This window comes from Eurypyga helias, unplaced genomic scaffold (assembly GCF_000690775.1).
Source record: "Eurypyga helias isolate BGI_N326 unplaced genomic scaffold, ASM69077v1 scaffold1835, whole genome shotgun sequence".
Lineage (NCBI taxonomy): Eukaryota > Metazoa > Chordata > Aves > Eurypygiformes > Eurypygidae > Eurypyga > Eurypyga helias.
This window is the reverse complement of record NW_010251931.1, coordinates 3645-18546: the sequence shown is the minus strand read 5'-3', so window position 1 is coordinate 18546 and position 14902 is coordinate 3645. Positions and strand designations below refer to the sequence as shown.

The 14902-nt window shown below is 36.2% G+C and overlaps 1 protein-coding gene across 1 annotated transcript in view; it reads right to left on the bottom strand.

The window, feature by feature from the left end:
- The window catches only part of LOC104510037 (serine/threonine-protein kinase D1-like), a 43527-nt gene extending 28882 nt beyond the window's left edge, over positions 1 to 14645 (bottom strand). Inside the window, 4 exon segments of the mRNA XM_010152167.1 lie at positions 185 to 395; positions 10832 to 10855; positions 13617 to 13777; positions 14507 to 14645. Of these exon segments, the coding sequence (XP_010150469.1) occupies positions 185 to 395; positions 10832 to 10855; positions 13617 to 13777; positions 14507 to 14546 (436 nt within the window). The 5' untranslated portion in view covers positions 14547 to 14645.
- Positions 14646 to 14902: the final 257 nt, after the last annotated feature.

The window sequence follows — 14902 nt, the reverse complement described above, 5'->3', positions numbered from 1 at the left end:
GCTCTGGCAGAACAGGAATTACTGTAATTTTGACTCCAGCTTAATCCAATGTAATTGTACATGTGCCTACACCTAGACGGGTTAGTGAAGAAATCATGAGTAAGGCTACACAGTAACTACTCAAACACTAATTTACTAATTTTATTATGCTTAGCTTTTATGTTCCTAAAGGGCGTTTACTTACCTTTGCACTGCAAACCCTGTCTAAAAAGCCCTTTGAGAAGCTTCTTGCAGTACTGGCAAACTGTTGGTCGTGTGTATGAGTGGATGACAAAAGTGTGAGGCACTTTAACCTTGGACAGTAATATCTTGTCTAGCTGAATAGGTCGTCCAATGTAGGACTGTGAATTTGACCTCTTCTCTCGCCCAGTGAATGACTCTGACTGTGTCTTTTGCTGTGAAAGACATAAAATGAACATTTGAAATAATCATGATATATTCATTTTTAAAAGAATATCATATTCACATATACTCACCACAAGAACAGTAAGTCATATATCATAAAAAGTAATGTAACTGCTTTTCAACAATAACAGAACATGCAACATAGCCTCTTTCAGACTGTTTTGGAAAAATTGGAATGGTATCAAACAATATCTTTGCCAACACTACTATCAAATATTTTACTTTTTAGCTGAAACAGGTTTTTATTTATTAAAGAAAAAAAAGACAAAATGAAAACATTCACTAAAGACTTCTCAGAAAAGCATTTTGTGTTCTGATAAAGAAAAGCCATTTTTTTACCACTCTTGTTTTCTGTTTCTTATCAAAGGTAGCTCTGAAAGGCTGTATTTTTTGTACAAACATTAAGAAAATTATTACTTTATCCTATGTGCATACAGGTTACTGATAGGAAACAGCTCAGTATTTTCCATCCCCCTTATTTGTAATTTTTACTATTGCTAACATTACCACATTTAGATTATGCACAATAGTTCACAAGAGCTATTTAAATACATATATAAAAATATGTATGAAGTGAGATACACAGTCCAAGTTATGGAATCGAAAGAATTCCTAAAAGAAATGAGTTACCTTATTTTCTCTACTAAATATGGTAATTACCCCAGAAAACAACTGACCCATAAAACTGCCTTCTCCTATGAATTGCCCTTGAGAAACAATCAAACTACACCCACAGTTAACAGGGAAAGGAGAAAAAAAGTGACAAGATGCAACTTTATAACTCATTTAAAACTCAGCATCTTCTTTCCATCATTTGCAAATAATCTGATAACTGAAGGCTAGAAAATGAGTCATGCTCCAGTGAGCCTACACAGTTTAAAAAGTTGTAGTAGCTGAAACTTCAGATTGGCCTAACTTGAAACACTTTTGTTCTAAACAAGTATTGCTGCAGGAAATTCTGCATCTGAGAAGACTGGCTGATTATTATTTCCTCGTCACCAAAATATAAAAACACATTTCTGTATGATTCTGTCTGAGAATCTTAGAGTAAAGAGGAATTTGAAAGTCATTTTGGTGGCAGAAGCAGCTAAGGAGTTCCAGGCTTTGCCTTCATACTGTATTCATGTGGTTCATCTGCCGAACTATCTGTCTTTCCAAAGACACATCCGCAATAGTTTTGCTGAATATTAGAGCTACCCTGCTAACTGACAACAGTGCCAACATCAAATGCTTCTCCCCTGAATAAATGTAGTCCTGTCAAACTAAGGAGAAATGTGCAAAATACACTGTATGAGCCAAGTACATGGGGTCACCATAAACAAATTAGTTTGAAGCAAGTATAAGAAAGCATCTGTCTTCATCACAAATAATAATGGAAAAAATATGACCAAATAATTTGATATTATGTGTTTACTTCCTGAATTTCAGGTCTGTAAAGCACTTATGCATATGGAAAATATCTCAGTTTAGGATTAAATTTATTTAATATTTGTAAATTAGCAATATTGCTTGCCTATTATTTTCAAGGCAGATTGCATTGTCTTATAAAGCCAACATAAACAGGGCTTTGAAAGAGAGGGCAGAAGCCCAGCAGGAAGGAAAGAATGAGCCCACATATACCACACAAATTGCACTGCTCAGCTTGTGCAAAATACCTGCAAATGACAGCCCTCAGTACTTTCAAACAGGACAGAGCTCACAAGTGGAGCCAGAAATAGCGATGCAGTCCTCTTAGTCTTGTGTGTAGAGTAAGGACAGTTTTTGCCCAGATTGATGCTACTTCAGCCTTAGTGCAGTTCCATCCTCAACCCTATGTTATGGTCAGATATCTGGCTCTGAATTTGCTCTTCAGTGCTCACAACAGAAACAGTTATACATGTGACATACTACATTTTAATACAAGCATTTTCTTTTTGAAGAAAGCAATTCTTTAAAGGTTTGCCTTACTCTAATACCTACCTGCAAGGCATCAGTCAAAACACTTTGCTGTCTTTGTCTTGAATATGGACATTTGGAGGACTTTTCACATGTATTGACACTATTCTCTTAAAATGTACTTGAACTGAAAAGGAGTAAGAATTTCTTAGGGGAACGAGTTCTATTGTTTGCTTTCATTATGATACTGCAAAAATTAATATTTCAGTTTATTGTTCCTACCACTGAAGCTATTTCTTGACAATCTTGTCTGAAGTACAAGGGATCAAAATATCTTCTAACACTATGATCCCTCTTAGAAACCTCTAATGTCACCTAAACGAAATCTATTTTTAAATGTCATTCTTTAATTTTCCAAATTATTGCCAAATCAAAAATTATTTGGGCAACTGAATACTAGTAAAAGCTTTTTAAAAGTCCAAATTACTTATATCCAGTTAACATCATGCTCAAAGGACTTTAGAAAACTAGTGTGGCCCATTTTTTCTCATTAGATGCCTTGCAGGTTTTAGAAGCATAAGTAGTATTGCTACTGATGAACACAATTTCACGTTTACCTCAAAATGAATGAGAGGAAACAGGCAGGCCTAAACTCAAATACAGTGTGTAGAAAATATCTGTCAGCTTTTTCTATTTACAGAAAAAGTATTTCAACTTTTCTTTGTCCTTTTGCAGGCTCTAGGCTGCTATGCGATAGCAGCTTAGCAAACTCTGCACACCAGCAATTCTTAATTCACAGTGGCTTCAGGTCAAGTAAGAGGTAAAGTTGAGTTTCAGCTTCTCCTATATCCTAGAAAACATACCAACAGTCCTAAATCTGGTCTCCTGCATGCCCAGGCCTGATATGATGGGACTCACACTCCCTTCCCTCTTCCAGCCAGAGGCAATGTGACTGCTCAGAGGTAGCAAGGGAAGGGAAGGGAAGCTGGTGACAGAGAACTCATAGCAGCAGCAGCCAGAGCAGTCACTCCACATCCCTCTGATGACGGATTGATCAGGAGGAGGAATACCTCCTGCCTCTTGCCAAAGTTAAGTTTCTTCTCCAAATAACTTCCAAAACTCCTATCAATATCCCTCAACTTCCAACACTGCCAGCACCAGGCAGATGCCAAAATTTGAAGTCCCTGAAAGAAAAGGAAATCTTATTTTCACTGCAAAACCAAGAATCTCTTCCACAAAGCACCTTTTTTCAGTCGGTTTGCTTGGTTTGTTAGAAAGATAAATTAGTTTTTCCTGGTAGTCAGCCAGACTACTGACTCAGCAAATCTGGAAACTTCCCAGGAAATGACTGCTTAACTGGATTACACCATGGAAACAAATAGCCTTTCCAGCTCCAAACACTAAACAGCCCTTTAGAACAATCATCCCAAGAAAGTAATCTATACTATAACAGCTCAGAATATAATTTTCCAAGTGACACCAAACACAAAGAAACATGTGCAGACATTTAACTGTATGGATGTCTAACCAAGCCAGTGAGACTGATCACATCCAGAGACTTAATTCAAACATTTATTCACTTAAGAGACTATCTAATAGAAACCAGTGTTTTCTTACACTTTTATTTTGAAAAAAGGTAGGATTTTTTAATTCCAAGAACAGAAAGGTGCCATGCTTTACACCAACATGGGGCATTCTGTGTGACTCAGTTTATTAGCTGATGACTTGCACCTCCTTTTTTTCAATTTCTTCAAGTTTTTGGAATATACTGATGCTACTCATGGTTTACCTGGTAAGGTTTGTTAAAAACTATTCAAGGACACAACAATTTGCTTACAGTAACCAGAAGCACAAAGTCATGCAGAAACCTGTCAGTGCAGGAAGGAGAAAGTCCTCCATATAACTGCTACCCCAAAGGTCAAAATCTCTCAACAGGAGATGCCTCCTGTCTGTCTTTTTACCTTGTCCAAACCCAGTAAAAAATAAAATTTAGAAACGGAAAGAAATACTGATTTCCTGCCAATGGATTTGGCTGTCAATGAAACTTTAGGGACTAATAGGAAGCAACAAAAGCTGACTGCCTGGATGCAGACTTGGCCTTTTGGAAACAAAGACAAGGAACAGTCCTGCAATTAAACTTCACAGGCTAGCCTAAAACATAAATCAGATTGCTGTTTGCCTGACTTCTTTTCAAAGGTTTCAACAATCCCATTGAAAATGTCCCAGAGATTCTGACAAAACTTTACTGAAGATCTTAATGTTCTGTAAGAGTCAGAAAAGAAATACTTCATTTTTGACATTTGATCATCTTTAAATCATGCTTGCGGAAACACGTTAAAGTCTCTAAACTTCACTTAAGAAGAAAGCAGGCTACACATCCTACACTCTCCTAAATAAATAATTTTTCAACATTGTTCACAAGGAATTCCTAATACTTTTTGGATATTAAGCCTGCAAAAGTTTGAGACATTATTCCTGTACTTCACACTGACATAAGCAATCAAAAATTACACAGGTATTCATACATTTTGTTAAGTGTTTGCCTTAACAAAAGAAATTAATTATCAAGAGGGTTTTGTTGTTGTTGTTTTTTAATTTACTTGGACAACTGAGAAAAGTGATGTATATAAACCCAAGCAGCAATAACTGTCCACATGAAGTTTCTTTTTACTGTTGAAGCATACTTGTTGAAATATGCATTTCCTTCCTACATTGAAGGCAGAGGATAAAGCCTTAATACGTTCATATACAATTTCTTCACAGGAAGCCACTGACAAATGAGATGCTAGATATCCTGTAACCACAGGAACATGTTTTTAGTGCAATGCAAATGTTGTCTTTCTTTTACAAATTAAACTATGTGACTGTAATTAAGTGAATTCAATGAAACAAATCTTCAGTTAAATATACTGAAATACCACACTTAGAATGCAGTCAACTGTGTTGTCTTTCAAAGCTTCTTGCACTCTTCCCTTTAAGTCAATTGTATCCTACAATTAACCCTACAAACACCAGTTACATAGCTATGGTCTGAAAAACACTTCAGTGTTACATGTGTAAACACACTGAAGAAATTACTTCAGTACAAGCTGTTAATATTAAACCATTCACAGACGGAAATTATTGTGTACCCTGTTCCTCCACTCAGATATCAATACCAGCAAACAATGGTTTGAAAGCTCTGTCTGTAACCTGCCTTATTTTGTAAAGCAGTAAGAGAAAACTACTAGTTTCAGCAGTAGTCGCATGACTACACTGGCTTCTCAGAATTAGGGATTTTCCAAACCAAAAGCCCTTTGCTGACAAATGATCTGCTAGTGACAGCAAGCATGATAGGCTTACATAGCTCAAAGCTTTTTTCCTGCCTCTTATGGATGCAAATTCCTTCAAAAACATTAGATTTAGTTTGATGTTCTAGTACGTCCTTCATAATTTTAAGTATAATAAATTTAAGTATTAAATTGTTTTCATCTAAGTCTCTTGCACTGCTAGAATACCGACATCATAAGACAGATTCAGCAGCTCAGTTGTGCCTACTGCAAAGAATGAATAAAAAAGGAAAAAAGGCACATGCTATGATACCAAGGTGGTATAGCCAAGATGTAACTCAAGACAAAACCCTTCAGAGGACAATTCTGGTTCACACTATCCCACATGGAAGTTAGAGTACTGCCCTCCCTCCAATGTCTACGTAAATGCATCCCATCTGACACTGTCTCCACACTATTCTTACCAAATCAGGGATAGCGAGCAGGCCTTTGGGCTGAACGAACAGAAGACCCAGTGCAAAGGTGAATAATGTTTCAGAGATGCTACAGGCAAGTAGGATGTGTGCTATAGGGTTTGCCACTTTAATTTTAGATATGTGCAAACCCTTGTATTAGTACTTAGAAACCACAAAAGCTTAGCTCTGCGAGTACGTTTGTAACACACACGCCTAAAGAACAACTTCTACCACAGTTGCAGAGCATCTACGACTCCTCAGTTTAACCTGTGCAGGCTTATATGGCGGATCGTAGACTAACAACTATTATTATTGTATGTCTTTCCTAAAAAAAAAATAGGGGATTTAAGAGCAAGTGGCAATTACTTGAAGACAAGAACATCCTGAACCTTTCTCTGCTTCCAAACTGAAGAATTGAATACCCATAAAACCTTTCCAAGGGATCACAAACAAATTGCATTCAAAAACATCAGCAGAGATGGCACACATGAAATTTCAGGACATGTACATCTTAAGCAGTTTACCATTCGTTCTTCTACCCACCTTCCTAGCTGTTTCGAAAATGTCAGGTCAAAATTAATGCAATATTAAATACTTTCCTAAATATTTATCTTTGAATCTAAAATAATTGGCTTAATCATCTTTTAGATCTCATCTAGCTGTGATAAGCTTCTGAAACAATCACTTTTGGGCAAATTAGGCCAGAAAAGCTCTAATGTAGTATCAGTCACAAGAAGTTCAGTCCTACAGTATTAAGTGCATGTCAGCTACTACAGGGACTACTACTATTTCATGGCACAAAAGTGCATACACTGTTGTGTGTATGTTTAAGCCATTCCAAATTTACTTTCTGACCCACAATTCAGGGTTCAGTTTGACTTTGAATAGCATAGACATGTAATGCTTTAAGAAAAAAGGGAACTGATTTTTAACAGTTTTTGTTGACTTTTAGTTGTGAAATAATAAAGTGTTTTAAATAATTGTACAAAAGTAATAAAACTTAAAAAAAAAAAAAGATACCTAAAAGACTGTGGAATTAAATTCCTATTTAAATATTTAACTTTCACTATCAGATTCATTGAGTTCTTGATTCTCAGTTCTGTTCAGTGCATGACCCTAGATTCACTTCGTGAATCTGGCACTAAGTCAAGGTAAACATTACTTAGGATTGGTTTAGTTCAGTGGCTATATTTTACATTTTTATTATTTTTAAAAAACATTTATATTTTGGACCTCAAAATATTTCCAGGAGCACTACCCAAAATAGCTTAGGGTTTTTTATTACTAGCACACTGAAAATAAGTTCCTGTCAGACAGAGAGGAATGTGCAGTGTACATCACTGGAACAATGGCAGGATGACTTGAGGGTGACAAGAAGAGAACACAGCTATGAGTGGTATTAATTCAGAGTTAACTTCAGCGTCTTTCTTAAAGAAGAAATATTAATTTTGCCTCTGAGTATCCTCAGTTTAATGAACTCTAACTGTTAGAAAAAGGACTGCTACTAATTACAACTGGCTTAAGGTATGAAGCTGCTCTCAGTTGCAATACCCTAGCTCTCCTTTAACCCTTCCCTCAAAGGCTCCTTTTTTCCAGTACAGTGAGTTGGGGAGGCATTAGGAGGCTCTATAGGGACTGGAACTGGGAAAAAGAGGTATCTTCTGTATGAGTGTGGAAAATGAAAGCTTTGTAGAGGGGGAATTTTTGGGTCACGAGAAATGACAACTCTTTATTTGAGGTGAGTAAGAGAAAAGAGTGGCTGCATTATGGAAAGAAGAGAAAATGGCCTTGTACAACTCAAGACAATTCCTTCCCAGAGACTTTGTCCTAGTTCTGCAAAATCACTCTTCTATATATAGCTGAGAAGCCTCAAGCCAGCTCTGCTTATAACAAATCTAGAGAGGCAGGCAACATCTGGTGCTTTGTATTCTGTCCGTGATATGTAAGTAGGTTTTTTTAAACTAAAATGAAGTAAATTATTTAGCAAAAAATAATTCCTGATTCTGCCTCAAAAAGCAAAGATAATATGTAAGTAACTGTAATATTTTTCCAAAGGTCTCGGGAGTCTGGGCAGATCCCTGCTGACTGAAAGTTAATCAATGTTATTCCAATCTACAAAAAACGCATGAGGGAAGACCAAGGGAACTACAGACCTGTTTGTCTAACCTCAGTTCCTGGAAGAATTATGGAGGACATTATACTGCGTAGTACTGAAAGGTATTTGAAGAATAATGCCATCATCAGGCAGTCAGCATGGGTTCACAAAGGAAAAGTCCTGTTTAACTAATTTGATATCCTTCTATGATATGGTCACCCGCCTAGTGGAGATGAAGGGAAGGCAATGGATGTAATTTTTCTGGATTTTAGTAAGGCTTTTGATACTGTCCCTCACAGTATTCCGCTGGACAAGTTGTCCAACTGTGGGATGAGCTGCTTTACAGTGCACTGAATGAAGAACCTGCTGAAGAGCAGGCAGTGTTATGGTGAATGGGCCTACATCTGGCTGGTGACTGGTCACCAGTGCTGTTGCTCAAGGTTCAATTCCGGGGCCAGTCCTTTTCAATGTATTTATCAACAATCTGGAAGCCGGAGTTGAATGCATCATTAGCAAGTTTGCTGATGATACCAAACTGGGAGACTCCTGAAGGACAAGATGCTTTGCAGAGGGATCTAGATAGATTGGAGCATTGGGCTATGATTAATGGGATGAAATTTAACAAGTTGAAATGACAGATTCTGCACCTAGGACAGAGTAATGCTGGGCACAAGTATAAGCTGGGAGAGGAATAGCTGGAGAGCAGCCCTGCAGAAACTGATCTGGGGGTGCTGTTTGACAGCAGGTTCAACAGGAGTCAGTAGTGTGCCCTGGCAGCCAAGAGGGCAAACTGCATCCCGTGGTGCATCAAGCAGTATAGCAAGCTGGTCAAAAGAGGCGATTATCCCCCTGTACTAAGCACTGGTGCAGCCTCACCCTGAGTACTGTGTAGGTCTGGGCCCCACAGTTTAAGAAGGATGTGAAGGTCCTTAAGTGAGTCCAGAGGAGGGCAACAGAGCTGGTGAAAGGAATGTCTTATCAGGAGCAGTGAGGCCTCTGGCTTGTCTAGTTTGGAGGAGACCTCGTTGCCCTCTACAGTTTCCACATGAGAGGAAGGGGAAAGGAAGGTGCTGGTTCTCTTCTCCCTGGGATCCAGTGATAGGATGCATGGAAATGATTCAGTGCTGTGACAGGGGATGATTCCTCCTCACTTCTTTACTGAGTGTGGCCATGCACTGGAACAGGCTTCCTAGAGAGGTGGTTGATGCCCCAAGCCTATCATGTTTAAGAGGCATTTGGACAATGCCCTTAACATGCTTTAACTTGGTCAGCCCTGAATTAGTCAATCAGCAGATGGTCTAGATGATCACTCTAGGTCCCTCATAACTGAAATAGTCTATTCCATTCCACTTACCTGTGCACCGTAAGACACAGTATTCCTATTTTAAATGCAAGGCTCAGCTAAGCTTTTTCTAAAAAACCACTGCCAATGTGTTTAAAAATTACCTTACCAACATTGGTTCTAGAAGAATGAATGCAATTTACCAAAATAATAAAAACATATATAAAAACTAAATAGAAAATTCTGTTGTGTCTTAGAAGTGTATTTTAAATTAAGAACATAGATGCTTGCTTGGTTGGTTTTTTAATAGAAGAAACACAATTTTGTTTTTCCTCCAAATACCTTTATCTTTCTTCATTACTACTTTTAACTACTCTTAATTTAGGGTAATCTATCACCATCTGGATTGCTGGATTTCCCATTTTTCAGACAGTACATAACAGAATGAAATTATGTTGGATATTACAAAAATCTTATTTTATATATGCTTGTTTGTATTGTTTTATGGGTATTCTGTGGAGTTGTACTTCTGAGGCACAATATGATACAATATGCACACTACAATAAGAATATATGTGTTTGGGGAAGAAATGAAGTTATTTCTTTCAAAAAGATAGTTATTTGGCCATGTTCAGCGTAACAAAATATTACTCAGACTAACTATGTAATATATCTAAAAAGGAAAACATTTGCAAAGCCTGCTCTTCTCTGGCTGCATCTCAAATACATGCTGCAAAGGAAAGATGCCAAAATTTCATAGTTTCAAAATCTTCTGAAACTTTAAACATGAAAGAAACTTCTGTGGAAAAAACATATTGAAAGCCAAAGTGGACAAACTTTGAGATGAAGTACCATTTATTTAAAAAAGTTTTCTCATTAAGATAGACTAGATATTCTTTTTATATACAGTTGTATACTGTTTGTGTTTATTTCCACAAAAATTCAGAACCCTGACTGGTTTTTTTTTAATACAACCATATTCTGAAAAAAGCTACTACACTGCATTATGGTATTAGAAGTTTATTGCTTGTGAGCACTTAAGGGTCAGGTTTGTTCATCCTAAAATAAAGTGTTTATTTTCTACATTATTCCAGCAAATTCCCAATGTTCTGAAATTGAAGTTAACTTTTTCCTCCTAGTAAAAATGGGCTGCAATCCAACCAATGACCTCTATTATGCCTAAAAAATGAAATACCACTACTGTAGAAAAATATTTTAATGTTAGGCAATTTTACTATTTAATAGAAGAATTATGACCTTCACTTTGGAATCCAGACATCTGTGTTTTACACTGGATATACTCTTTCTAAAAGAAAAAATAAATGCTTGAGTTCTAAAGATCATAAAATACTAATCTGAATAAATTCCTGCATTTCTTCGTACTGACACTGATAATCGTAAGAGATGTTCCTGACAGTACGATAGGAAGTAGAGCAAATTCAGTATGTACCTCAGACCCAGGGCTGACAGGAGACTGAGACAGGAAGAAAGAAGAAAAAACAGAACAAGGAAATAAAGGGGGTGGGGGGGTGTGAAGACAGAAAATAATGTTACTTTAGAAGCAAGCATGAATGTGTGATTATTTTATACCTGCATTTTATGTTACAGCATAGAGTATAAAAGAATTGTGTTTGAGCCATGGCAGGTAAAAATCTGGGTTACATAGCACCCTCCTAGTTCTATGTTTTTAGCATTTCTGTTTGATGAGTTCTGTGCTACTAAATTATAATTAAAAAAAAAAAATTGTCCAGATTTTATTCTTTGGATGTAGATTTTTAAAGCTGCCCTTAAATGTAACCCCCCATTTGATTTCCAGCTCAAGTGAAATGCTTTATTGGCAAATGAAAACATTTATACCTGAAATGAAACTGTGTCTGTGTGTGGTGTCTCAAAGATATTTTGAATGCCACAATTTCGTAAGTTAGGGCATAACTTCTTCACTTCATAAGGGGCATTTTTCAGGAAGTCAACTTATAGACTAATTTAATACTGTGAGCTAATGTTGGCTTCTTTCTGGTTCACACAACATCAACAAAAAGGTTCTGAAATCACAACTTAGGTAATAATTCCATCTACGAAAGGTCTCCATGAAATCATTCTCTCTCAACTTTTCTAACTCTATGTAGTAAATGGGGGCAAAAAGAACATTTATTTCAGTCCTTGTTAAAGAACTAACACATATCTGATTGAATTCAGTGGCCCCAGAGAGAAGTTACATTTTTGTTAGCAGTGATTCAAGTGCCACACCAATACTAATAATGAATTATATGATTTTGTGAGCAAGGATAATGTTTCTTAGCATATTCACTGTAGAAAAATGAAACACACTCCAAAGTGCATGCCTTGATGGGTATCACTGTATAAACTGCCATAAAACTTATCTCACAAGTACTGCAGAAGAATGGAGTCCAAAGGACAGGCTTGATACAGAACTGACAAAGCTTATGCACATTTAAAAAAAGGGAGAAAAAAACCCCACTGAAACACATTCAATGCAAAAAAAAAACCAAACAAACAAACAAACCAAAAGACAAAGGACATACAGAAGCCGTATGTGAGAGCACTTCTGAAAATCTGGTAAATGATAGCATGATTTCATGAAATAAAGGTGAAATCGGAAGGTTATTTCATTTCTCTAGGCTAACGCCCATCCCTGTACCTACTGTAAACATATTTTCTTTCTGCATGCACGTTTGTTGTGCACATCAGATGCTTTGAATCATCATCATAGGTACACTGATGACTAAGTTCTTAGAGAATTACAGTGTGTAATGCATATGAAACAATGTATTTCTTCACTGGTAATTTTAATATTTTCAACAGTTTAAAAATATGTAGCTTTGCAAACCAGATATTTTGTATCAGAAGTATCAGCAAACAGAGTCCTATAATTAAAAATGTTTTCAAATGGAATTTTTTTGCTATCTTATAGCTGTGCAGTGCAGTGAATATTTACAGAGTATACCAGGACTCTCACTCAAAGTTTTTTAAATCAAAATTCCAGAATCAATTCAGAATTAGGGTCAGCCTTCCTCAAAGTTTTCTGTCTTGGTCTGCGTAAGTCAGTATTGCTGACATAACCTACTGAGAATTATGAATAATCTATAAAGACTTCTTCCTGTATTTTTTGCAGAACTCAAGTACCTTACTCATTTATGCAGCTTTTCAATTAAAAATACTGATTCATAATGTTAACCTTAATTTCCAAGTAGCTTCAGGCTAATGATAATGAGTAACATAAGTACATAATTATGGTTCATAGTTAGTACCGCATATAACACTAAGTCTACATCATTTGCAATAGTGTCCTTTTAGTATGTCAAGTTTAATAAGTTTAATATTGTAATTGATAGGAAAACATGATAATTGTTGTGTGTATTTATAAATTCTTTCCTCTCTTTTAAACCTTAAGGTTTTCAAAACTTTCACTTAGGACTGTGTTCATTTACACAGAGTGTAAATTCTTAACTATTCAAGTATATTATGACCGTTAGTGTTAAGAGAAACAAATATGTCAAGGATAAAAAAAACGTATGTCATTCTAACATTACATTTTGTTTTCAGAGTAGTTGCTTTCATAAGGGAAAAATACTGTATTAATGCATATACAAGTATACACACATGTGCCTGTGTGTATACTGTATATTTACATAAACATCTACAAACATATACACATATATTCACCAGAAAGATCTATTTAAGGAAATAATGGAGATTTTTCCTAATTTCTACTGAACACTTGAAAACATACTAAATACATAGGCTTATTAATTTTACTGATCAACTATAGCTTTAACTGTAACAGATAATCAGTTTGACATGGTGGTCTTTGGGTCACAGTGTTCTGAGGCAAATCTTTCATGTATCATAAACCAATGGCTATAATAAGCTTGTACAAAAGAAATTTAACTTCTGGTTCCAGAGAAGACATCCTCCAAGATGCAACTACTTATATTAGTATTGGTGGCAGTTTTAGGCCTGAAAATAACCTAGTTCTTGCCAAAGGGAGGAGACTACTGGGAGTATCAGAAACGCCACATACCTTAAACCCACACACCTTAAGCTGGTGACCTCTCCCTTTTATGTTAAGATGCCTTTCCTCACAGTAATGCTTTATAATTTGCATACTACCCTCCTGTGTAGTCTATAGCAGGCAAAACCAGATCCTGTAGTACTAAATATCATTGTTTCTTAGCAGCGATACACATGGCTATTATAACTAGGGAATCCCATACCAGAATGGCTTCATCTGGCATGCTGGGTGAGGGTTCTGCAGAAACTGTCCGAACAGTGCCAAGTCCTGTTAGGGAAACATTTGACAGACGCCTTTTCCGTACGCCACTGCAGTTGTTAGGAATTTTAAATGCACATCTTTTATGGTAATTTAGACCACATCCTGAAAAGAGAAATTTCAAACCATCTGATTAGGGTTTATTACTATAAAAAGCAAATAAATAAATAAATAAGCTCTAAACCACCACTCTTACTTTTTATTAAACTTTTTTTACTTTACTCAGCTTATTTAGTTCGTATATTTTACAAATTTTTAGAGAGAAAGTGTTATAAGCTTTGAATAGCTCTATGTATAACCACTATTTTTTTCTTTGATTTTTCAAAAATCTATGGTCTCAAAGTACAAGGTATGCCTATGATCTGCATTTGAAAGGTACAGAAGTCTTTCACTGGAAATGGCATATTCCATTGGATACAGTCTGCCAGGATTCAAATAGTTGTGGCAAAACAAGAAAATACAACTACTATAATCTCATATGGACTGACAGTAATTTCAGTTAAATGATCTGAATTAATGTGATATAGAATTAGATATAGGCTCATTCTTATACGGAAAGTGTAAGATACAGGAAACCTTTTCATAAAAATACATATAAACCCAATTTTTTTTCATTTCAGGTTACAGAGCCATATCTAGGAGGCCTCAGAGCAATCAGAATTATTAGTTCCTTAACTTCAGTTAATTATTTTGATAGTTCTTACTATCTCTACCTACTGTTTTTTTTTTTTTTTCCTGATGCTTAATCAACTTAAAAGCAGCATCAGAGACAGCGTGCATAAATGGAATGGGCGGGTCTCTTTCTGAGCCTGAAAATCTTATCTCACAGCTTACCTTCACATTTGAGTCCCTGACGCACCAGCCCCCACAGCATTTCTCCACAATGGTCACAGAAGGCCGGCGCCCGATATGAATGAACAAAAAGAGCATGGGGCCGGATCTGAAAGTCTTCAAATGTAGCAGAAGCTGTAACAAGAAGACCATTCCGAAAATGAGTAAATTAGTGACATAACTAATGTGTGTCATTTATATGGTGCTTCTTCCTAGAACCAAGCAAACCACTTTTTGGTCACTATGATGATGAACTTTGAGTTTTGTAGTGGTTGTTATACTATATTTTTAAGACTAAAAGATTTATGATATATCATCAACCAGTGGTATATCACATATCATATACAATGAGCACCGGAAAAAGAATAAAACTGCTTTTACAAACATGCAGCAGTAACT